The following is a 24045-nucleotide window of genomic DNA, read 5'->3' on the forward strand; positions in this document are numbered from 1 at the left end:
CCTAGTGCATCTTTTTTAAAATGGATTTCCCTAGTCTAGTGGAAATTTCTTGCCTCAGCTACACAGAAGATTATTAGCTTCTCTGTGTGGTTTTTATTTTTTTTTAAGATTTTACTTATTTATTTATTATGTATACAACATTCTGCTTCCATGTATATCTGCACACCAGAAGAGGGCACCAGATCTCATAACGGATGGTTATGAGCCACCATGTGGTTGCTGGGAACTGAACTCAGGCCCTCTGGAAGAGCAGTCAGTGCTCTTAACCTCTGAGCCATCTCTCCAGCCCCCTCTCTGTGTGGTTTTTAAATCCTTGTTCAGCTCTTTCGAAGGAATGCAGGAATTCTTGAGGAGCCATGCTTGGAGGACTCATGAGGAGACGTGTCTGGGGGAGCAGAGGCCCAGCCCCTGAGGCAGGTGGGAGTATCCTGAACAGCCTTACACAAAGCCAGGGTGACTGAATTTGGACCCAAACACTTTGCAAAACCCTGGGTCTATTTCTTGAGTTCAGCTGGCAGGAATGGGTTTGTCTTATCTAATACTGGAAGATAACGTAGCCTTCTACACCGTGTGGGGCCTGTAGAAGGTACAATCTTGATTGCTTTGCTGACCACGGCTTAGGTCATCGATTTGGCACTTTTCACTTGACCTGAAAGAAGCACATTTTTAAATGACATTTGATTAGCCTGTGATACAGAACACACAGAAGCCAGTTTTTCAAACAATGGGCATGCAATACATCAGTGTATCCTAGCCTGAAGAAGTCATTGATTAAACCCTGGCACTTGGGTAAAGCCACAGGAACACACTTTCATATACTCGCTTTGCCTGGTGTTTGTTAGACCACCACCTAGAGAAACTCTGATTAAAATGTTGAACCTCTTTCATCTTCATTTCTTTGTTGTAAAATGAAGGATCATTTCAGAGGTTCCATCAAGATCCAGCATAGCATCTTCTGCTATGAAGATGTCTAGAGGGGACATCTGTAACATGAGGAACCTGAGGAAAGAGGGAATCCTTCTGCAGAGGTGAGGAGGGGGAAGGGAGGCGGTTGGGTGAACTCAGTGATGGTGACAGACACGGTGGAAAATGGACTGTCTAACCCGTCAACTGAAGTCTTAATCACCCCACTTCTGGACTGGAGGGCTTGACCGCCTTTAATTTCCTCTCCCTCCAAGCTACTTCATAAAGGAAGCCAGATTATCCTCCTTTACTTAGTCCCTCTTCTCTGCCACCCTAAAGGTCTGTTTCTTTGTGTGTTTGAGACAGGGCCTTGCTATGTAGCCCAGGATAGCCTCAAACTCATGGTCCTCCTGTTCCAGCCATCCGAGTTCTGGGATTATAGTCACACAACACTAAACACACGTGCCTGTGGGTGTGCAAGTGTGTGGAGGGGGAGGGGAGCTTGTACGGGTGCACTTGTGTGTGCTGTGCGTGCCTTTGGAAGGTACAGGACAACTTCAAATGTCCCACTTCAGGCCATGCCCACATTGTTTTTTGAGACAGAGTCTCTCCATGGCCCGGGCTTGCAGATTTAGCAAGTCGAGCCTGCAAGTGAGCCCCAGGCACCTGCCTATGTCCATTACCCCAGCACTAGAACATGGCGGCCTACTCATCTACTTCAGTGGCTTCTAGAGATCAAACTCAAAGGGTCCTCATGTTTGTGAGGCAAGCATTTTATCGGCTGAGCTCTCTCCAGACCTAAAAGCTCTGTAATAGCGTTCCACTACCCATCAAGTAAAGCTTAAAGCTGTCAGATTGGGTTTGGGTAGTTTTAACAAAATGATCACAAGTTCACTCCGTGGCCCTATTTTCTAACCTGCCTTGACTCAAGGACTACAATCAGCCAGACGGGAGCACTCCATCTCCTTAGTCCCTAATCTAAACCTTTCATAGGTAGCCTGTGCTCCTGCTCTATGGTTGTCACTCTACCCTGGCTTCATGGCAGCAATGCCTCCGGCTTAGGGTGCTTTCTCTTTGTTCCTTTGGGCCTCACTGAAGTTTACCTTCCCAGGTGTACATGCTTTACTCACAATCTACACAAGCAGCTGCTTGGGGGAGGGGCAGGTCTCCCTTCAAGGTACCTAAGGGGAGTGCCACCTACCTGCTCAGTAGACATTAGTTACATAGATGGCAAGGGCGAGCCCCTCATACCACCTACACTAGCCTAATTGTCTCAACCTCTTAAAACCCACAACCCCTCTTGATAAACATCGAAAGCTTAGGTAATGAATGACACACACACACACACACACACACACACACACACACACACACACACAAAAGTGAAGTTGAACTCCATCCCACGCCATATTAAAAAAAAAAAAAAAAAAAAAAAAAAAAAAAAAAAAAGTAACACCGCAGGATTAAGTGCAAAAGTATAAAACTCTGACCAAAAAAACATAAATTTACATCTTGGTAACCTTGGGTTAGGCAATGTATCTCAGATATGACACTGCCAGCTAATCAAAGGAAAGACAAAGCTTTTGTGCTTTAAAAGATATAACCAAGAAAATGAAAACAAACTCATGCAATCGGGCAGTGCCTTTTCAGTTACATCTCTTAATAGCCAAAAGAGGAAAGGAAAGCTGGCTGCAAAATCATGGGCCCTGTTACCTCACAGCCCCACACATTATTCTGAGCAGACAAGGCATTGTTGGCAGACAGTGCTGTGGCAAAGCTATTCATTAACTAAGCCATAACGCAGACAAGTGCTACCACATTCCTGTGTGGAGGCTGGAGATTGGAATTTAAGTCACTCTTTCATCTTCAGCTGCAATTTGGATGTGCCTCCCTGGATGGCTAGTTTCTTCCTTCTTTTATAGGGTTAGAGCCTTTTGCTAACTCAAGGAAACAACCTGATTACTCTGGGGCTGTTCAAATGGGTCTCTGGACATTCTGGAAACTTCCATGAAATCTCTTTTGGCATTTAAAACATTTTCTCCCCCATGACTGACTTGGATGAAAGACCAACAAGATGAACCCTTCTTTGTATTGCTTGTCCAGCTCTTCCTTTGTACCCATCCTTCCTTCAGCTCTCAGGGAACACAGAAGTGTATTTGTCAGCAGTGGATAGTGAGTGGCCTAAGGTAACCTCAAATTCACGAGCCTCCTGCCTCAGCCTTCCCAGTGCTGGCACTGCAGGCATTTGTCACCCTGTCCAGCTCAGAGTCGTGTTTCTGGTAATAGACTTGTATCCAGAACATATGAAGAACTGTTATAACAAGGTACTTCAACTTTTAATTTTAAAATAATCAAAATGAATAGTTCTCCATCATAATATACAAATGACCAATAAACACACGAAAAGATGTTTATAATTACTAGTGATCAGGGAAATTCAAATCAGAGTAGTACGTCACTTCACACCCACTACGTGTGTCTAAGGTACTTTAAAGACAATAATAAACATTATCAAAGGCATGCCAGGTAGCTCTTCACTGATGAGAATGGAAAACAGCTTATCAGTTTTCCACTTAGCTATGACCCAGTATTTCCACTCCTGCTCATATACCAAAGAAAAACGAAAGCATATGGCAATAGACACAGTTCATATCAGTATTATGTATACTGGCCCAAGAGTGGAAACCACAATGCCCTCTGGTTGGTGAATGGATTAAACTTGTATCCATACAATGGAATTTTATTTACCAATATTAAATGGTAACACATGTTACAGAATAAACGAACAAGATAAGCAGTATGCCAAGGGACAGAAGGCAATCATAAAGGGCAAATGTATTTTGTGACTCTTTTTATGAAGAATTCAGAATAACCAGATCCAAGCTGGACATTGTCTCACATGTGTAATCCCAGAACTTGACAGGATGAGACAGGAGGATTATATCAAGTTTTACATCAGCCTGGCCTACATCACAAGCTCCAATCCAGGCAGGGCTACATAGCAAGACCCTGTGTCAAACAAACCCATAAAGATAGAACGTAAAGCAATTATTGCCAGGCCTTGGTGGGGAGGAATAGAAGGTGCCGTTAATAAGTATAAGGCTTCTTTATGGGGTAGCAAAAGGCCTAAAACTAGAAATGGCGATAATTATACAACTTTGTGAATGTACTGAGAAGCACTGATTGGAGTTTTAAGGGGTGAATTTCATGAAAATTGTATGACAATAATGTTGCCATTTTTAAATCTTAGGTATACCTGCCAATGAGATTCTGATGTGTGAGTTTCTTCTGGTCTCGGGATAGCACTTCCACTGTGGTGTTCCCCAACCAAAAAACAGAATTATAATACTGAAAATATTTTCCAGACTCTGATATCCTGCTCCCCAAGAGCATCCTCTCCTGCGTGAGAATCTCAGGTCAAAATCCATGGCATAAACCAGACAAGGTGGTACCTGTAACCCAGCATTCAGTGGGCACAGGCAACCTGAGCCACATATCAAGACCCTATTTCAAAGTCTCAAAGGCAGGGCTAAGGGGACTAGATGCTCTTTCAGGGGACCTGGATTCAGTTCCCAACATCCACATGGTGGTTCACAACCATCTTTAGTTCCAGTTCTGAGGGAATCTGACACCCTCTGACCTCCGAGGGCACCAGGCGTGCATAAGGATATGTATACATACATGCAGGAAAAACACTCCTAAAATAAATAAATCATAAAAAACATTACAATCTTATAAAAATTTAATTGATAAATGTAATATTAAGATTAGAATCAGGAATATATCTTACAAAAATAATTCAGTTATTATTAGTGGAATGAAGATATTTAAAAATAATAGTGTATCAGAAAGAACAACACTGAACTGAGTTATTATATATCCTGACATTCAAGCCCAAAAACTTACGTGGAGTAGACATTTTTATGAGGATGGGAGTCACAATGTCCTCCAGTTGTTGTTTCTGCTCAAAAAGCTCACTGATGGTAGCTTCTGGATGAGTTTCCAACCACTCGTTCTTCGTACGGCATGCATTGAGGATAGCGTTCTGGGAGCAAAAACAGTGAATTTACTGCCACTTATTTATTGAAAAATAAGACTGCAGTATTGCTGGGATCCGCAGGATAGCTTAGTGGCTAAAGGCACTTCTATCAAACCTGATGCCCTGAGTTTGATACATGGAACCCACACAGTGGAAGGAAGAGAACAGGTTCACCCAAACTGTTCTCTGACCTTAACACATGCACAAGCACACACACACACACACACACACACACAAACACACACACACACACACACACACACACACACACACACACACACACAGAGGCACACACAGAGGCACATACACACATACACAATAAATAAATGTAATATTGTCTTTACAAACTGAAGTGTCTCTAAGGCTATGTTATCTGAACCTCATCCAGTAGCCTTTAGGTATATTTACCTCTTGGGTATTTGAAGGCTGGCTGGTGTGACTAAAGAACTAAATTTTAAATCACATTTAATTTTAAATGACTAAAATTGAAATAGCATATGGCTTCTGACTACTGAGCTGTCTAACCATTAGAATGAGAAGTCTTAAAACTCACCATTGAGCATGGAGAAACCTTAAACCAGTCTACCCTTTCTCCCTGATTCTGTTTTTATTGAGCCCTCTTGATGAGAGAAGTGTTTGCAAAAGGTGAAAAATGGGTGGATAGTAGGACTGGAGCTAAGGCTCAGCAGTTAAGAGCACTTGCGGTTCTTGCAGAGAACCAGAGTTCAGTTCCCAGTACTCAAATAGCAGTTTCACAACCATCTGTAACTTCAGTTCCAGGGCATCCTAACCCTCTTCTGGCCTCTATAGGTACTGCACATGCAGTGCACATATGTACATGCTGATAAACACTCATGCATATAAAATAAAAACAAATAAAGCTTTGGAGAAAAGGTGGATGGTATGAGCTACAGGAAACTCGGTAAAAATTGTACTTTACTTCCTTTCAATGGTGTGCAGAAGGAGGAAGTTCAACAAAGTTCTATCAAACCATACACCCACACACATTCCTGGTGTCTACTCAAAAACAGTTCTCACACACGCCTCATATGTACAGACAGAATGTGTCAGCCAGAAAAATTAAAAGTAGGAAAGTGTTTCTTATAGTAAGCTTTATAATAATGAATACAAATTAGCAGCCTGTTGACGTGTATTTTCCATAGTGCTAAATAATAAGCCATAGATACAGAAGCTTGCAAAAGAGACAGATTTGAGAAGTGTCCATAAGATATCCAGAGAGGGAAGAAACAAGTTAATAATAAGAGTAATCTCTATAGTGCGATCACACTTTTTTAGCAATAAGATCTTCTTTACAAACCTCTATTATCTGTGTTTCTATAAATAAAGAGGAAAATATGATGAAAATCATACAAAATTGCTATCAGAACTCCAGGGTAATAAAACTGGAAATGAGAAGGTCATTAAGCTTATTCTAGGTCATTTTTTCTAATTAGTGGGGTGTGCATATTACATTTTCATTGAAATTTAAAGGCTTTTCTAGTCACAGCTGACAAAGCACTGTTCCTTCATGGTGAGAACCATGGAGGTGCAGGTCCAACAACCCGCTCTCATTGAATGTTTTCTGTATTTTCTTTCACAAGACATACTGTAAGGTTGTTTATGAAGATACAAGAACAATGTGTGCCTTAGTGAGATTTGCTGATGCCGTTAAGCAAGAGCTAACTGGGATTTTCATCAAATCATGTCAAAATAAATTCTCATGGATCCTACACAGCAACACAGACAGCAATTAAAGCCATCACATATTTCTAATACCTGGAACATATTTAGTGTTTTGGCACAGGGTCTTGTTAGCTTGTAGCCCTAGCTGGCCTGGTTCTCAGAGTGCAGCCAGTCTTGCCTAGAACTCAAGGTAATCCTCCTGCCTCAGCTTCCCAAATATTGGAACACAGGCTGTCTCTATGCCCAGCTTATTGGGCACAATTTTTTTCTAGTTTTTCGAGACAGGGTTTCTCTGTATTGCTTTGGGAGGTTGTACCGGAACTCACTCTGTAGACCAGGCTATCCTCGAACTCACAGAGATCTGCTGGGCACAATTTTAATGTATATCCAAATCAATATTTTTTCTCATTATGGAAGATTTGATACATGTAATAAATATATACACATTCATATGCACTAAAGTGCATCGTGTATGTTTTATATAGAACTGAATTTCAGAGGAGCATAATATCCCAACAGAAGAATAGAAAATTAACAGCTCCCAATTCCTCCTCACCTCTCACTACCTGCCCCAGAGACAGAAGCATGATGCATGCCTTAAATAGGTATCACTTGGGAGGGGGGGCTTTCTAAAAACCTTTGCAAGTTTTAGTGAGTTGGTTTGTTTTTTTTTCCAGATTTTCACTCAATACAACATTCTAACATTCGCCGATGTGGTCAGGTGCAATATTTTGTGCATCAATTTAAAAATACTGCTTTCAAATATTACTTTGTACCATCTAATCTCTTATCAGAAGTTTACTAGAGAAGGAAGAGAGGGAGGGAAAGGAAGGAGCAGGAGAAGGGCAGGGGAGCACCAGGAGAAACGTCTACCTCTAGAACATCAAGACAGGTAATAATCACAACACAGTACCTTGTCTTCCTTGAGGAGTTTCCCTGGACCCTTTTCTGGGTCAGTAATTATGAGAGAGGACTTTGTAATAAATTTTTTCAGAATCATCCTTGCATCTGAAAGAATGGGACAAAAAAAATAAAATAAAATAAGACAAAAAACAATGGGCAAGCTGCCGTATTTGTGCAGTCCGTCACATAGACAGAACTCAATGAAATTTGTGTACAGGGTCCACTGTTGCTGTCTTGGAGGAATTCAGGAAAACAGCACTCAAGGACACATCACTTCAGAACACTCAGTGTGTCCCTAGAATTATGATAGGAATTTTGAAGACCCAAAGAAATATAAAACATGACACTGGGTCCCAAATCGACCGTATCTGTCAAAATGTTCATCCTGGAGAAAACAGCAACAAGAGAAAAAGATTTCCAGTAGACAGATTGTCACTTGCTTCTATTTTCTTGAGCTTACACACACACACACACACACACACACACACACACACACACACACACACACACTACATGACCTGTTTAAAAGTATACTATACTGAGAGAAATGAAAGCCTTAAATAAATAGAAGAGTTTACCATATTCTTATACTGAATGCTAGAAATTGTAGATTAGTCCCAAATTGCATTAGATATGATTTTTTTAAAAAGTGTTTCCTGTGGCTGCTGTATCAATTACCACAAATCAGGTGGATTAAACAGCTGGAATTCATCCTCTATCAGTTCCAGAGGCCAAATTGCTGAGGCTAGTTCTACTGACCTGCAGGCTCTGAGCAGACACTGATCGTCACCTTTTTCAACTTCCACTGGCTGCCTGTATTCTTTGGCTTATGGCAATTTTTCCATCTTCAAATAATCGTTCTGATCTCTGCTTCTGTCATCAAGTTATCTTCTCTTCTGTGTCAAACCTCCCTCTGTCCTAGCTTATAAAGACACTGACTACATGTGGGTCCAAACTGGACACTCTTCCCCTCAAGGACTGCAAGGATCTGCAACGTCTCTTTTGCTAAATGATGTAATAGTCCCATGTTTCAGGGATCTGAATCTAGATGTTTGTTAGCCATTATCCAGCCCACCACAGCCTTCTCTCTCATCCACTCACAATTCACATGCATCTCACAGGCAATATGCATCTACTCCATCCTAATACCCCCAAAAGCTATGACCAAATCAACTAAAACCCAAATTCTCATCTAAATAATCACAGCTCAGAAGTCTCAAACCTCAAACTCTCAAATATGTGATCTGTCCTAGGCCAAAATTCCTCTCTATCTGTAGATGTGGTGAGCTAGAAACTATCTTCTTTCAAACTCTAGTGGTGGCACAAGCACAGAACACAGGCATAGACACTGCCATTCAAAATAATTCAAATTACAGCATATAAATTCCAGTAGGATTCAGACCTAAGGATGTCTCTCTACCCTGTGGGCCTGTTTCTTTACCTCATGGGCCCAAGGATCCACCCACTAAATCATCTTTCCCTTTTCGTGAGTTATATCGTATAACCCAACCTGGTAGTTCAAAGCTATAATTCTAACACTTAAGAGGCTGAGACTGAGCGGGGCTTTTAATCCCAGCAGAGGCAGGCAGATCTCTGTGAGTTTCAGGCAAACCTGGTCTACAAAGCTACATAGAGAAACCCTGTCTCAAAAAATCAAAAGAGAGAGGGGGAAGAGAGAGAGAGAGAGAGAGAGAGAGAGAGAGAGAGAGGGGGGGGGAAAGGGAGAGGGAGAGGGAGAGAGAGACTGAGACTGGAGGATCTCTGGTTTCAAAGCCAGACTGTGTTACATAGGGTTCCAGGACAACCTGGACTTCATAGTGAGACCCTGGCTCAGGAGGAGGTGGAAAATGAGGAGAAGGAATGAAGGAAGTGAGGGAAAAAAAATGTGTCCTAGCAGTTGAATAGCTTTATTAATCTGTTCCTGTCTACAAAATTTTGGTAGACCAGTACTCTTTTTTTTTTATTTTGTCTTCTTTGTCCCTTTATTTAAAAATGGTGTTTCTACCAATGTAACACTCTCAAAATCCTTTTGAGACTCCCTGCATATCACAGAGATTCATCCAGTCAGAAAGAGGCTCCTCCTAGTCTTTTGTGGATAATTTAATGTCCATCCTGACTTCTGCAGAAATGGCTGGAGAATGCATGATCCATAATCCCCAATAATTCAGCAGCAAAAAGCTGCCCATCCATATTGATGTCTTTCCCTCCAAAGCTTATTTTCTTGACGGGGACTCTTAATACTTAGTACCTGTGCTATTAATAGACTTTCTGTCACTGTAATAAAATGACTGAAATAAGAAACTTATAAAGAGATAGGGTTTACTTTGGCTCAAGTGTCAGGTTTCCATCTCTGGGTAGTCAGTCCTATTGCTTTGGGCCTGTGGCACCATAGCATTATAACAGGGAGGGTATGAAAACAAAGAACTTGTGATCAAAAACCAATGCAAAGGACAGGAAGGGGCTGAGATCCCCCCAGTCCCTTAAAGGGCCCATCTCCAGTGACCAGACCTCCCACTAGGTCCCACCTCTCAAAGTCTCCAGTGATTCCCAATAAGCACCAAATTGAGGAGAATGCCTTTGGGTGAGGGGGCTTTGGGGGACCACATTTTAAACCACAGCAGCTTGTCTTGTGATCTTCATTGCTGCATTCCCACACTGCCAAGCTCTGCTCCCCTTTTGCTTGACAGTTCTTTCAGTAATTTATCCCATTCCTTTCACATTTTACAACAGACAGTAAGAGAAAGGCCAGTCATGCCTTCAATGTTTTGTATGGAAATCTTCTCATCTAAACATCCTAGTTCTCCCTCTCACAGTCTGCTTTCCATAGAACAGCAGGATCCAAAGCAACCAATCTTTCTGTTGCTTCATAGCAAGACTTCACTACCTTTGGGTTTTTTGTTTGTTTGTCTGTTTTCATGAGGTTTTATTATTATGATTGCATGCCTATTGCTAAATATGTTCCCTGGCAGACTATTCACTTTCAAGAAACCAGGCGTGATTAGCTGGGTGCAGCTTTTCATCCCAGTGCATTTTTAAATGATGTCACTGAACTTACCCCTGAGTCACTATGACTGACGATGTAACAATGATCATCCCTGTGTATTTTTCTAGGTGTGCTGGGCTGCCTAACAGGATTATCTGACAGGCCTTGACAGAAGCACCACATTAACCAGTGCTTGGGGCATTTTCTGCCTTGTCTGACCAATTTTTTAGCTTAAGATTTTCTTCTCAGTTAAGACTAAAACATGTCTAACCAAAGACTATCTGTGCTTTCTCCCCTGCTGTTCTTCTGTTTCTTCAGAGAGAGTTTCTGCATTTGTGATGGGACAACCTGGACAAAGGTCGGATGGGAGATTCTTCCAGAGGAAGTGCACTACCTGAAAGTTAAGGCTTCCCCATCCCACTGTCTACCTTACCCTCTGGACAAACTCTGCTGCAACTTTGCTAACATGGATCTAATCCAGGGTTCCTTACGCCTCACGTACATCCTAGTGCAAGCTCTCTTCTTAATCCTGCTTGTCTTATCTGTGCATTACCTATGGATGAAATGGACCAAACACCAAAAAAAGGTGAATTTATGATGCCAATAGGAGTTGTAGGATCTCAAAGAAGGGCAAGGTTACCCAGTTCTCTGAAGTTACCCTCCCTGCTCCCCACTCCCTATCGCAGTGTCAGGCACACTCTTAAGAGTTCCACAGAGGCATGTTTAATCAGAAGGTCTTTAAATCATCTCCTCCAACTCCTACTTTCAAGTTACAAAACACATCAAAACATTGAGATACGGTAGGTGGGGTTATAGGAAGTGAGGTTACTTGTCCTTCAGTAAGTCATGTGCTCTTTCTCAGCCTCCTCATAAAATGATCTGAAATAAGGGGGCCTATTGAAGAACCTGAGAGTCTATCAAAGAAAGCTCACTACAAAAGTTGACATGAGCTTCCCAAGGGGCTGTAAATGAACTAATTTCTAAATGTTAGATCTTAGTGGGAAACGGTTCTCCATTCCCAATTTTGTCAATAGATGGCACTATAATTTGAGACAAGAATGCTGCTATGTGTGCACACATGCTTCCTTGACCTTCAAAGTGACCTAAATATGTGTTTTCTTGTTTTTAAAATATTTCTGTATTAGACAGTGATCTTGCTTAGTAAGGGAAAATATTTTTCTTCTGTTTGTTTGGTTCTGGGAATTAAACTCAGGGCCTCCTACATCCTAGGCAAGCTCTCAACAGCTTACTGAGCTGTGTCCCCAACCCCTAACAACAATCTTAAAGGCTCATTTAATGTCCCAGTTATCACTGAGAAGTTTTATTCAAGTCAACCTTCCAGGAACCATGCACTTAAGGAAAACTAGCTCTCCCTTCCCCCGAAATCGTCAATTGTCTATAGTTCCTAATTTAGGGGTGAGGGCTTATGATCCCATTCCCACTCCACCTTGTGCAGGCAATCACAAGTGCTGTAAAGTTCATGAGTGCAGAATTCCTGTCCAGGTCAGAAAATACTGTTTTGCTCTAGTCCTCTCTGGCCTCTGGCTCCTTCAAATTTTCTGCCCCTCTCTTCCATGATGCCTAAGGGGACAGGTGTGATATAGATGTCACATTTATGTCTAGGCACTGCACAGCCATTTATTCTCTGCACTTGGACCAGTCGTAAGTTGCTGCATGAACTACCATCCACTGCACAAAGAAATTTCTCTGATGAGGTCAGAGAGTTGCACTAACCTACATGTAGGAGACCCAAATTTAGAGTGCAGTTTGGTACTATGCCCATTTAGCAAAACAATATTTGTAGGTTCACCAATGGGACCTGTGAGCTCTACCCTCATGGGTTCTTGGCTATACATGCAGTGCCAGGCATGTGTTTCCTCCTGTGGAGCAGGCCTTAAATCCAATGAGAAAGCACTTGGCTACCCTTGTGATTTGTGTGCCACCATTACACCCATGAACACATCTTGCTATGCTAGTCACTACTGCAGTTCACAGGGTTGACAGCTGGGTAAGTCAGCAGGGAGGAAGTCATCAGGTTAGCACTGACTCAATTGCTCCACGTCCTGAAGGAAAACATCCTAATTTCTCTTGGCGAAATGATCTCACCCTAGAAAACACTAACCAATGTTTGCTGGAGCTGACAACGATCGATCTAGTCTTGCGTTGCACATTAAAGAGCATCGTTTCTGTCCTCCAGTCTTCTATAGGAACCTATGTTCTATGTGAACAGCTTAGCAGTCTTTAAGTTTGCTTATCCAGAATATGTTTACTTTGAAATAAGACAAAGCTCATTTGTTTTGCTCTTACAGCTGAAAAAGCAACCCCCTTTAGAGAAACACAGCAGTGACCTGGAGAGCCCATCCATCTACGACATTGAACAAATACTCTGCAGACTACTGACCACAACATCCATGATGACCAAGTTTCTGAAGCAGGTGTCTCAACATTCTTCCTTTAAGAAATTTAAGCAACAACGTAAACTAAAGAAGATGAAGAGTAAAGGAGAACAGGAGCCAGAGGACATGCCATCTAAGGACATGCAAATGTAGCTCAGTCAAGGGCAGAAGAAATCTATTTCCAGGACTGTCTGAGGATGAAAGGTTTCTCTGGGAGCTGGTGTAGGGTTCTTTTGTTTCCACCACCCTTAGTGGAAAATTTTCAGACAAGTCTGGCTTTCCACTCAACTGAAAAAGAATCCACACTTAGTAATGTGGCTCCCAGAATAAAATGAAAACACCTTAACCTGACATATAAGGGTATAATCCGGTGATAATTATAGCAGCAGCATTTTTTTTTCAGCCTGACAATTTTTTTTTTTAACATGACAGGTAGTTGCTATGTGCTTTACACTGCATCATTTAGCTTTCATAAGTCTCAAGAGGAAGGATCCATTATTGGCCTCTCTTTTCAGAAAAGGAAACTTGGGTGCAAAGAACTGGAGTACTCTGCTCACACTCATATAGGATTCAAACCAGAACATCCTCTAGGGACCGTGTACTCACCCCTTCCACCTACACTCTCAATTGTCTGTGGAAGCTATGGCATAGGCTCCAGTAAGGCAATCTTGTCACTTTCATTCCCAGATCTAACATTCCATTTACGTGCTTAGTTCTGCTACTATGTATTCAAGTCCCATTCATTTGGTAAGGCCTAGGTGAACCCCAGCCAGCTGGCTTTCTTCCTCTATCTTAGGGCATGGACTGCCTTTCCTGTCATTTTACCTTCAACCTTTCTCTTTATACTCACATCTTTCTGATACTGTTAAATAATTGCCAAATGATTTCTAGATTGTTCCTCCAAAAAAAAAAAGTCCAGATGGCAGAAACAGCCAGCTGTGCCTACAACAGTATTAGCATATTAAATCGTGGGCATTCCATAAAGGCTTGCTCAGCACGTGATAACCATATCAAACGGTTTGAAGTTTATAAGCCCACACGGCAAGTTACACAGATGTATCTTCCTAAAGGCTCTTCAAGCTGTATTTTACAGATATTGAGAATTATAGAGAAAAATGTGAGCAAAATTCAAGGTAGCACATAGATTTTTGGACTCTGTTGAAATAGAATATGCATAAAAGACATAAAAATGTTTAATTGTACATCTCAATGAAATTCCATTAAAAAATATTCATGTAACCAGGGGCCAAACTCAGAAGAATAACAAGTCTCAGAAGTTCTTCCATGCAATAGGGTAATTGTGATTTGGGTTACTAACACCATAGGTTAACTTTTCCTAGGAAAATATTTTTTTAATCATCAATAACAATTTTTCTCTCTGGGGGGCAAATATATTACTGAAATATGCTAATATTTAAACATTTAAGAAATAGTGTATTTTGCCTGGGTCTTTCAGAAAACAACCTTGAATATATACTGCTTGTATCATCCCATGGAAATTTATTACTTAAATTGTTAGAAGTTGGTAAATCAACAAGATCACACACACAAAGTCTCTCAGAAAAGAACCTTGAACATATATTATATATATAATCTCATAGAACTGTATTGCTTAAATTGTTAGAAGCTGGTAAACCAATAAGACATAGAGAGAAAGAGGGAGGGAGAGAGAGAAGAGAGGGAGAGAGAGTTATAATTAAGAGCAATGCTTTATGGTCAATAGCAAAGTGAAAGAGAAAAGAAAAAATGAAGGCAATCTTCATAGATTGACAACAGAAAATACAGCATCTAGCTGGAAGGTAGAAATGTAAAGCATCTCATTCCATGGCCTCAATCATCTTAGCATTGCTTGGGCTCCTTACCTGCCCAGTCCAGAAAATGAACACACTCAGTCTGAGAATATCGATCAGCAACGTCTCGAGCTTTCTCTCCCCGGAAGTTCAAAGCCTCTATATCAACATCCAGTTCCACCAGGGCCTTCAAAGTTTCCAGGCGGCCCCAGGCTGCAGCACAGTGTAAGAGTGTGTAGCCTATCAGAGTAAAGATGGTCAGGTTAAACAGACTTAGGAGGGCTTGACAGGAGTCTTTAACTGTACGATGGTAGAAAAGGCATTCACATTCTGCAGAAAGCACACTTGAAACTTTGATTTTAGTCTTTTCCAAGGCTAGCAATATGTATTCCAATACTCTGATACACTGACGCTGCACAGCTACAGTGAGTAGCAGCTCCCAGGCAGTCATGTAATCACAGGATAAACAGCTCCCAGGCATGTTCTCTGGTTTACAGGGTTGCTATACTATGATGATCAGGCTAGCTATGTTAAATGCATGCTTCTGCTTACTGTACTTTATAATGGGTCCATGGAGATATGGCTTTATCACAAGTTAAGGTACATCTTTGTGTTATTCCAGACTATTTTATATAACAGATCATAACCATAATCAAGTACCAATTACTATGAGTCAGGCACTAAGTGTTCTGTATAGTAAATTCATTGAATTTTAGAGACCCTATAGCATCAGAATTATTATAATCCTCATCTTACAGACAAGGAAACTAAAAGTCAGAGATGCTCAGAAACTTGGCACAAGGAACACGGTCAATAAAATGATGGATGCAAGATACCAGCGCTGGCAGCCTAACTCCTGAGCTCCTGCACAGCTGAAAGACGGCAACCTCTCTAGCAATCGTCCACTTTGGAACTACCACCCTATTTGACTTTAAGGAATTTTCATCATACTCTGACTACCTCTCTTTAATGTTAATCTAAATCATTATCACTGTGTATGCTTTGGTTTGCAAATCAATCTTTTGAATTAAAGCTGAAAGTATGACTTGCCGAATTAGAATAAAAGCAGTTTCTTGAACTTAACTGAGGTACGGCAGTAAAGGTGGAAATACGGTGCACCTTCAAGAGTTTTCCCCACTGATTTGTATAAAAATCAAAGATCACAGTCGTTGTTCTATTGTTTTGAGAGGCCTCAGTTAAGCCGGGGAGCCAGGGCTAAGGACACAGCTTTGTGACATAGCTCTTGCCTAACATGCCCAAGGTCCTAGGTTCTAGAAAGCAATTATAAATTATCTCAATTGGGGTTCCAACACCAAAGCTTAGTATCAGGCCTTACTATAGAAGACCTTAGGAGTTGGGGGCTCACAGTGTACCTTTCACAAGCCCCACACTATTCACAACCAGAAAGTCCCTGACACGGGGAACATGTACACTGGTGGGTGACCTGGGTTTTCATTTGACCCATATCCAGTGTCTACCTGGCCAACCCTTGTCTTAAGAACCCAACCTTTCCAGCCAGAGCTGTTACACAGAGAAACCCTGTCTTGGAAAAAAGAACCCAACCTTTCATTCTCGAAGCATGCAGGAAAACTCTGGCTTTAGGTAGCCTCTGTTTTGTCAGAAGTTGCAGATTCTAAAGACCAGTACATTATCAGGGAAAGTAAAACACTTTTACTTTCAGAACCTGGCTAAGGGAAAGTGTGAGTCCGTCCTTTGTTCACATGTCACTCAAAAGTGTAGCAACTGGTGACATATATAAGGAGATAGATTGTTGTTGGGGACCAAGAAAGTTCCATTATGGAATGTCTTAAGGTCCAGCCTTTGGTTTCAGTAAACAGGAGCACCCAGGAGCTCCGGCCCACTATTGTATTGCTAATGCAAGCAGGTCTGCTATTGTATAGCACAGTCTCAGTGTAGAATGCCTCCTAGTTTGCATCTCTACAGGACTAAGCGTTTGAATAGGCCTGCACCTGGGTGGGAGGTTAGGTGTGTGAGTAACAAGTGAGGACAGAGAGTTAGGAGCTAGCGACCAGGGACCAGGGAGAGGAAGGAGACAGAAATAGCCTTGTGGCTTTGGAATCATGGTTAGAAAACAGCCAGGAAGATGCTCAATAAACAAGAGACTCCAGTTTTACAGCATGGAACTGAGAGCTCTCTAAAGATGACAAGATGCCTTTGTTTGATCTTTATCGTCATTGGGTTGCTAGGAGTTTCCAAGTCCACACACCCCCACTCAGGCCGAACCTCATGGCTTCTGTGCTTGGGGCTGAGACATGCCGGGCCACGACAGATTGTAACTTTCAACTTGTGGCAAATAGTTTGTAACTTTAAACTTGTGGCAAATTCCAGAATGGTTCATTTAAAGAAACACACACACACACACACACACACACACACACACACACACACACACACACATGCACTCGCGCACACACATGCATGCACACTGCTGGCAGAGGAGATGTTGCTAAACTCTCCTCTCTGGCCACAAGCCTGAGCCATTGGGATGTGGTGTAGACCTGGTACCCAGGGTGACTGAGTCATGCTTCTGGTATGAGAAATTTCAAAAGAGACCTAAGTCGATATAAATTGTAACAATTCACTACACTTACCCCTAAGAATAGACTTAATGACTCCCTTAAATAGCCAAAGAGGCAAAAAGATCTGAGCAAGAATTAATGTGTTGACAACTCCAGAGAAGCTAGGAAACAAGGAGGACTATAAGTGAGACATACACGGTCCCCCAGTGAAGCAAAAAGGGACAAGAGCCCCTAAACAAATGGGGAGCATGGGGGAGGGGGAGGAAGGTAGGAGAAAGGAAGGGAGAAGAGGAGGGGGAGGAGAACATGAAAGATCAGGAAGATTGAGTGGGGGATGAATAGAGGAGAGCAAGGAAAGAGACACATCAGTAGAGGGAGCCACTGTAGGTTTAAAGAGAAATCTGGCACTAGGGAATTGTACAGAGATCCATAAGGATGACCCCAACTAGCAACCTAAGCAATAGTGGAGAGGCTACTTTAAATGCCCTTCCTCTATAATGAGAAAGATGACTACCCTAAATGCCATCCTAGGGCCTTCATCCAGTAGCTGATGGAAACAGAAGCAGAGAGCCACAGTCAAGCACTGAGCCAAACTACTGGAATCCAGTTTCAGAGAGTGAGGAGTGAGCAACAAAGGGGCCAAGACCATGCTGGGAAAACCCACAGAAACAGCTGACCTGAGCAACTGGGAACTCCTGGACCCCAGTCTGACAGTTGGGGAACCAATATAGGACCAAACCAGGCCCCCTGGAATGCGGGTGTCAGTTAAAAGCACTGGGCAGTCTATGGGGCCTCTGGCCGTGGAACCAGAACGAACGAACTTCGGGAACCCATTACTCTCTTAGCCAGGATACACAGGGGAGCGCCTAGGTCCTGCCCCAAACGACTTGACAGATTTTAATGATCCCTCATGGAAGGCCTCACCCTCCCTGGAAAGTGGATGGAGAATGGAATGGGGGCGTCCATTGGGGAGTATGGGAATATGGGAGGAAGAGGGAACTGGGATTGATATGTAAAATAAGATTGTTTCTAATTTAAATAATATATATATATAAAGAATTAATATGTTGAAACTATTATATACCAGGGCTCTGTATGTCCTTCATTTAATCACTGCAACAGCCCTATAAGGAAGATATTAGCTTCATTACAGTATATAATGGGAAGAAAAGGTCAGCAAGTCAAAATTTTCCCAAGGCCATACTGTAGTACAGAGCCAAAGTAAGATTAAAACCTGGGCATGTGTTCATATAGAGTTTATAAAGAAAAGAAACACCCATGTGCTACTCTCTGGATGAGATAGGAAAAAAGAAGATACAATAGTGACTCTACTTCCTCCAGAAACCTCTTGGTTCCCTATTCACCAGAGTGTCATAACCCTAGGTTTACCTGAGATCAACTTGTAAACCATCATGACCAGAAGGGACAATCAAATGTTAATAATGAGTCCAAAGTGATCTGGTCTATAGAGTAAGTTTCAGAATAGTCAAAACTACATGGTGAGACCTTGTCTAAAAAAAATCTACTTTGTGTGGTGGCACACGCCTTTAGTCCTAGCACTTGGGAGGCAGAGACAGATCTCTGTGAGGACAACCAGAGCCACATAGTGAGGAAAAACAAAAAAAGATCGAAAGTGAATTACTTTCAGCTCTGCCCAAAATTGGAACTCTTTGGCATCCCTCAATTTTTTAACATCACAATAAGAAAAATATTTAAGATCTTTAAGAGCCAAGAGCCTGGCTCCAGTATTGTATGATGTCTTTATTCTTGACAATCTTAATCTGTTATAAAATACCACTGTCTGTGTAAATTAAAACAGAATTTATCTCTCACAATGTTGAGGTGTGAGAAGTCCCAGGGCAGAGCGTTGGTGTGGACCTTGCTAAGCCCTCACACAGTGGGAAAGAGGAGAATGATGCTCTCACAGCCCTTTGGTACAGTGGCATTAGTCCACTGTTTACCCGTAAGAGATCCTCGTGACCTAAACACTTCTCACAAGGACTGACTTCCCAACATTCCCGAATTGGCTTTCATTTCCAACACACAAATTTTGTAGGGAACACACTCAGACCACAGATTACAAACTGAGAGTCAAGATGTATCTAGATACCACCCTTGTTATTCCTGCCATCAGCCTGAAGTGGAAATCTTCCTATTAGCTGAATGGTCCAGGGTCCCTGATTTACTCGGAGAAAGACACTCTCTATAGACAAGGCACTGTTAGTATGACTGAGAATCCAGTCTACCTGGGAGATAAGCTGGATCGTGCACTGCTTTTCTCAAAGCTGAAATACTAATTCAAGGTGTCATCTACTCATTAAATTCACTGTGACACTGAAAATTAGGGGTGAAGGGGGATGTATATTTTAATACAATCAGTTTAAAATAAAAGCATTTTAAACAAACTTTTGCCAAGGAATTTTCAACCTCAATTCTTTGCCGGGAATAGTCCATTTTGTAACACCAGCACCATTCCAAAAGAAGAAAATCCTCTAAACATTATTTCAGGCCCAGCATATATGAAAGTGCGTGCTTCCTGACTCAGTCTAACAACCTGAGTTTGATCCACAGAATTCACATAGTAGAACAGATTCCTCCATACATGTACCATAGCACACACGTGTGTGCACGTGTTGTACACACATGCACATATGTGCACAGACACACATGCATGCACACACACACATGTACATGCGTGCAAATACACATGCCTGCACACACACGTAAAATAATTTTTTAAATTAAAAGTCCAGAAAACATACAAAATTATCAAGAAAAACACCTTACTGACTTGCTGACAGACTAATTTGGTGGAGGCACTTAATCAATTGAAGTTCCTCTTTCCCAGATGATCCTAGTTTGTGTCAAGTTCATGAAAATCTAACCAAAACAGGAGTTCACAGTGAGCCAAAAGGTCCGACAAGAAGAAAAGCAATCTCCCCATCTACACAGGCTTTGTTCTGTGAACCTCACAAGGACCAGTACATTTAGACCTCTTCCTCATCCTGACCTAGCTCTGGGGACTGGCCTTTCTCCCAACTATATATAAGGAAACTGAAACACAAAAGGCTGCTTCTAATTATAGAGTGTTCCAATGATAAGTTCAACTCTAAGAACTGAAATGATGAAAGGCAAGAACAGAGAAAGAAACCATTTCTACAACTGAAAAGACAATGACAAACATACAAAATAAAGTGAAATGGGACTGGAGAGATAGTTCACAAGCTAAGAACTAGTACGGTTCTTGCAGAGGACCCTAGTTTCATTTCCAATGTCCAGGTCAGGAAGCTCACAACTACTTGTAACTCCAATTCCAGGGGATCTGGTGCCTCTTCTGGCCTGCACAGGCAACTGCACTCATGTGCACAAACTAGACACAGACACACACAGACACAGACACAGACACACACACAGACACAGACACACACAGACACAGACACACACAGACACAGACACACACACACACACACACACACACACACACACACACACACACACAGAGTAAAAAATAAATCTTTCTAAAAGGAGAAAATATAAAGCTTAGCAATAGGATAGACTATCTTAGGGTTACGATAGCTGTGATTGAACACCATGACCAAAGCAACTTGGGGAGGAAAGGGTTTATTTGCCTTACATTTTCATATCATTGTTCATCATTGAAGGAAGTCAGAACAGGAACTCAAACAGGGCAGGATCCTAGAGGCAGGAGCTGGTGTAGAGGCCTTGGAGGGATGCTGCTTACTGGCTTGTTCCTCATGACTTGCTCAGCCTGCTTTCTTATAGAACTCAGGCCTACTAGCCCAGGGATGACACCACAATGGGCTGGGCCCTCCCCCATTGATCACTAATTAAGAAGATGCCTTACAGGTTTGCCTATAACCTAATATTGTGGAATCATTTTCTTAAGTGAGGTTCCCTCCCTAGGATGACTTTAGCTTGTATCAAGTTGACATAAAACTATCCAACACATAGATTTTCAAAGACACTATAACAGAAAAGAACAAAGGATATGCAAAACAAACAGAAAACAACCAAATGACAAGAGTAGATAGTTATGTACTGATAATAACCTTTAATGAAAATGGCTCATAGTCCCTAGTTTAAAAATACAAATAAAAGGCAGGGAAAAGAAGAAACAACACCCACTGTATGCTGCCTACAACAAACTCACCCTGAAAATAAGACATATAGACTAGACAGTAAAAGATAGAAAAGAGAGATTTCCTACAAATAGAAAACAATACCAAGCAAAAGTAGCAATATTTGTCAGATAAAAACCCAGGTTTTTAATAGTCAACTTACAATTATCAAAATGATTATGATAGGATTAGCTTATGAAGAAAATGAGGGCTTAATTTGGGCTCAATTTTGGAGGTTCTTCTAGTGTGCAATGAAGGGCTGGCAAGATGGATCAGCAGGTAAAGGTACTTGAAGCACAATTCTGATGACATGAGTTCAATCCCCAGAACCCACATAAAGGTGAAAGAAGAAAACCAACTTCAGTGTTGTGCTGACCCCAATAGGTGCATTGTATATACTGAAAGTGCACACTACCAACTGAGCTACTGACAAATCCCTGACTGCTTAATCTTTTAGGGTAGGGCATTACACTAGTTTTTTTTTTTTTCTTCTAACTTCATAGCCAATCTTTCATTCAAGGCAGAAACACAATTGGCCAATAAGTTTGGGCTTAAGAAAAATGAATTTAAACTGGGTGATGACGGAGCACACCTTTAATGCCAGGACTTGGGAGGCAGAGGCAGACAGGTCTCTTGAGTTCAAGGCCAACCTGATCTACAGAGTGAGTTCCAGGACAGCCAGGACTGTTACACAGAAAAACCACCCTGTCTCAAGAAAACAAAAACAAAAACAAAAAACAAACAAACAAAAAAACCTTTGTTTTAATGAAAAAAATAAAATTTTTTGAAATAGTTATGTAACAAAGCAGGCACATCACACTTATCCGATCACAGAGACTGCGAGATGCATCTTTAGGTGGTCACAAATGATAAATGATGAAAGATGAAATACCTCTGGCGGTTTTTTCGTTCAGATTCACCCCATACTTTGCCAAGGCTCTAATTACATCACTTTTCCCAGCCATGCAAGCTGCATACAACAGGTTTCTCCCAACAATGTCTTCTTCCAGAAGCAGCTGCATAGCATGCTCATGGTGGGGATGTTCAGGATCCTCGAAAATCTTCTGCAAACCTTCTACATCCCCCCTGAGAGCTGGCTGCAAGAGGGGGTTCTCCAAGCCTCTTTCCTCTGCTTCTTGGGATTCTTCATATTCTTCCTGGGAGGAAACTACTGACTTTTCTGAACCCTCTGGTTCTGGAATTCCTTCTAGCTCCATTCACTCCAAAAAATACCTGGCACCAAAGGAAAATAATAGGTAATTCAAACATACCAGTATTTATTTCTTTACTTTTTATTGAGACAGAGTCTCACTATGTAGTTCTGGCTGACCTGAACCTGATCTGTAAGCCAGCTGGCTTTGAACTCACCAAGATCTACCTACTTCTGCTTCCCAAGTGCTGAGATTAAAGGCAACATGTGCCACCATACCAGGCTAATTATCTTTAATCAGTTCACTGACAATATAAATGAAACAAAAATATGTACTTGAAAATAAATAACTGAAATATTTAGTCATTCAATCAATAAAATCTACAATGAGTAAACACGTGGCCTCAGTATATGATAAAATATTAAATATATAATACAAAAGATATATTAAATAGGAACAGACAAAAGACCAAAGTCAACTAAATTCATTAGGAAAGAATCAAAAGAGAATTGTTAAATTTATCTGCCTAAAAATGATCCTTGTTAGGGAGAAATAACAAATATAATTAGATTATTAGAGCCAAATTATAAAAACTTCAAAAATTAGGCACTAGCTTTTAAACAGAATCCATTCAAACAGAATATATTCACCTATTACTATCTATTGAAAATTTATCACTGTTATTTAAATGTTCATATATATTATATAAATTAAAAACTCATGTTTTGTTTTGTTTTGTTTTGAGATCAAGTCTTACTATGTAGCCCTGGATGACCTGAAACTTGCTGTGTAGACCAGTATGACCTGGGATTTGCAGTGATCCTACTGTTTCCACATCTCTGGTGCTGGGATTACAGGTGTGAACTACTACACCCAGCTTAAAATGAACAAGTTTATCTTCTTCCCTCAACAATCTACTGTACACACAGAAGAAAATATGACATAAACAAAATATATGTTATAAAATGTGACAAGTGGTAAGTGCCATAACATTTGAAATTCTATGGACTTTAGAATTGATTACAGTCAGTTAAGGAAATCTTAACAGGGCTCACTCTGATGGAAGGTATATCAACCCGGGAATGACTCAGGGAAGAGAATTATGGTTCCCCATACACACCAAATGTTATGACATTATACCAAACGTTATGGCATCACTATGTACTCAAACAGCAAAATCCTTAAGGGGAAAACCATGCCCAGAAACAGGAGAGATGACTCAGCAGTCAGGAGTGCTTACTGCTATTGCAGAGAGGCCACAGGTTTGGTCCCCAGCACCTGCATGGCAGCTTACAACCACCCACAACTCCAGTTCCAGGGGATCCAACACATTCTTCTGGATGTTTTGGGCTCCTGCATATTCCTGGTGTATATAAACTTATGCAGGCTTGCATACACACATATAAATAAAATAACTATTTTTAAATAAAAAGTAAAGGTAACAATTGAATAGGATGAATCACAGCAGTATACAATGTGACAATATGCTTCTGCTGTGGTTCACAGTACCCCCTGCCT

At 41.3% G+C, this 24045-nt stretch overlaps 1 protein-coding gene across 1 annotated transcript in view; it reads right to left on the reverse strand.

The window, feature by feature from the left end:
- Positions 1-22602, reverse strand: part of Ankrd45 (ankyrin repeat domain 45) — a 29384-nt gene extending 6782 nt beyond the window's left edge. Inside the window, exons 1-4 of the mRNA XM_035445821.1 lie at positions 22269-22602; positions 14770-14937; positions 7539-7633; positions 4810-4948 (exon numbers count right to left, since the gene is read on the reverse strand). Coding sequence (XP_035301712.1) covers positions 4810-4948; positions 7539-7633; positions 14770-14937; positions 22269-22593 — 727 coding nt within the window. The 5' untranslated portion in view covers positions 22594-22602. The remainder of the gene's footprint in view (positions 1-4809; positions 4949-7538; positions 7634-14769; positions 14938-22268) is intronic.
- Between the last annotated feature and the right edge of the window lie 1443 nt (positions 22603-24045).

The sequence above is a fragment of the Cricetulus griseus genome, chromosome 5 (genome assembly GCF_003668045.3).
Source record: "Cricetulus griseus strain 17A/GY chromosome 5, alternate assembly CriGri-PICRH-1.0, whole genome shotgun sequence".
NCBI classification, from domain to species: domain Eukaryota; kingdom Metazoa; phylum Chordata; class Mammalia; order Rodentia; family Cricetidae; genus Cricetulus; species Cricetulus griseus.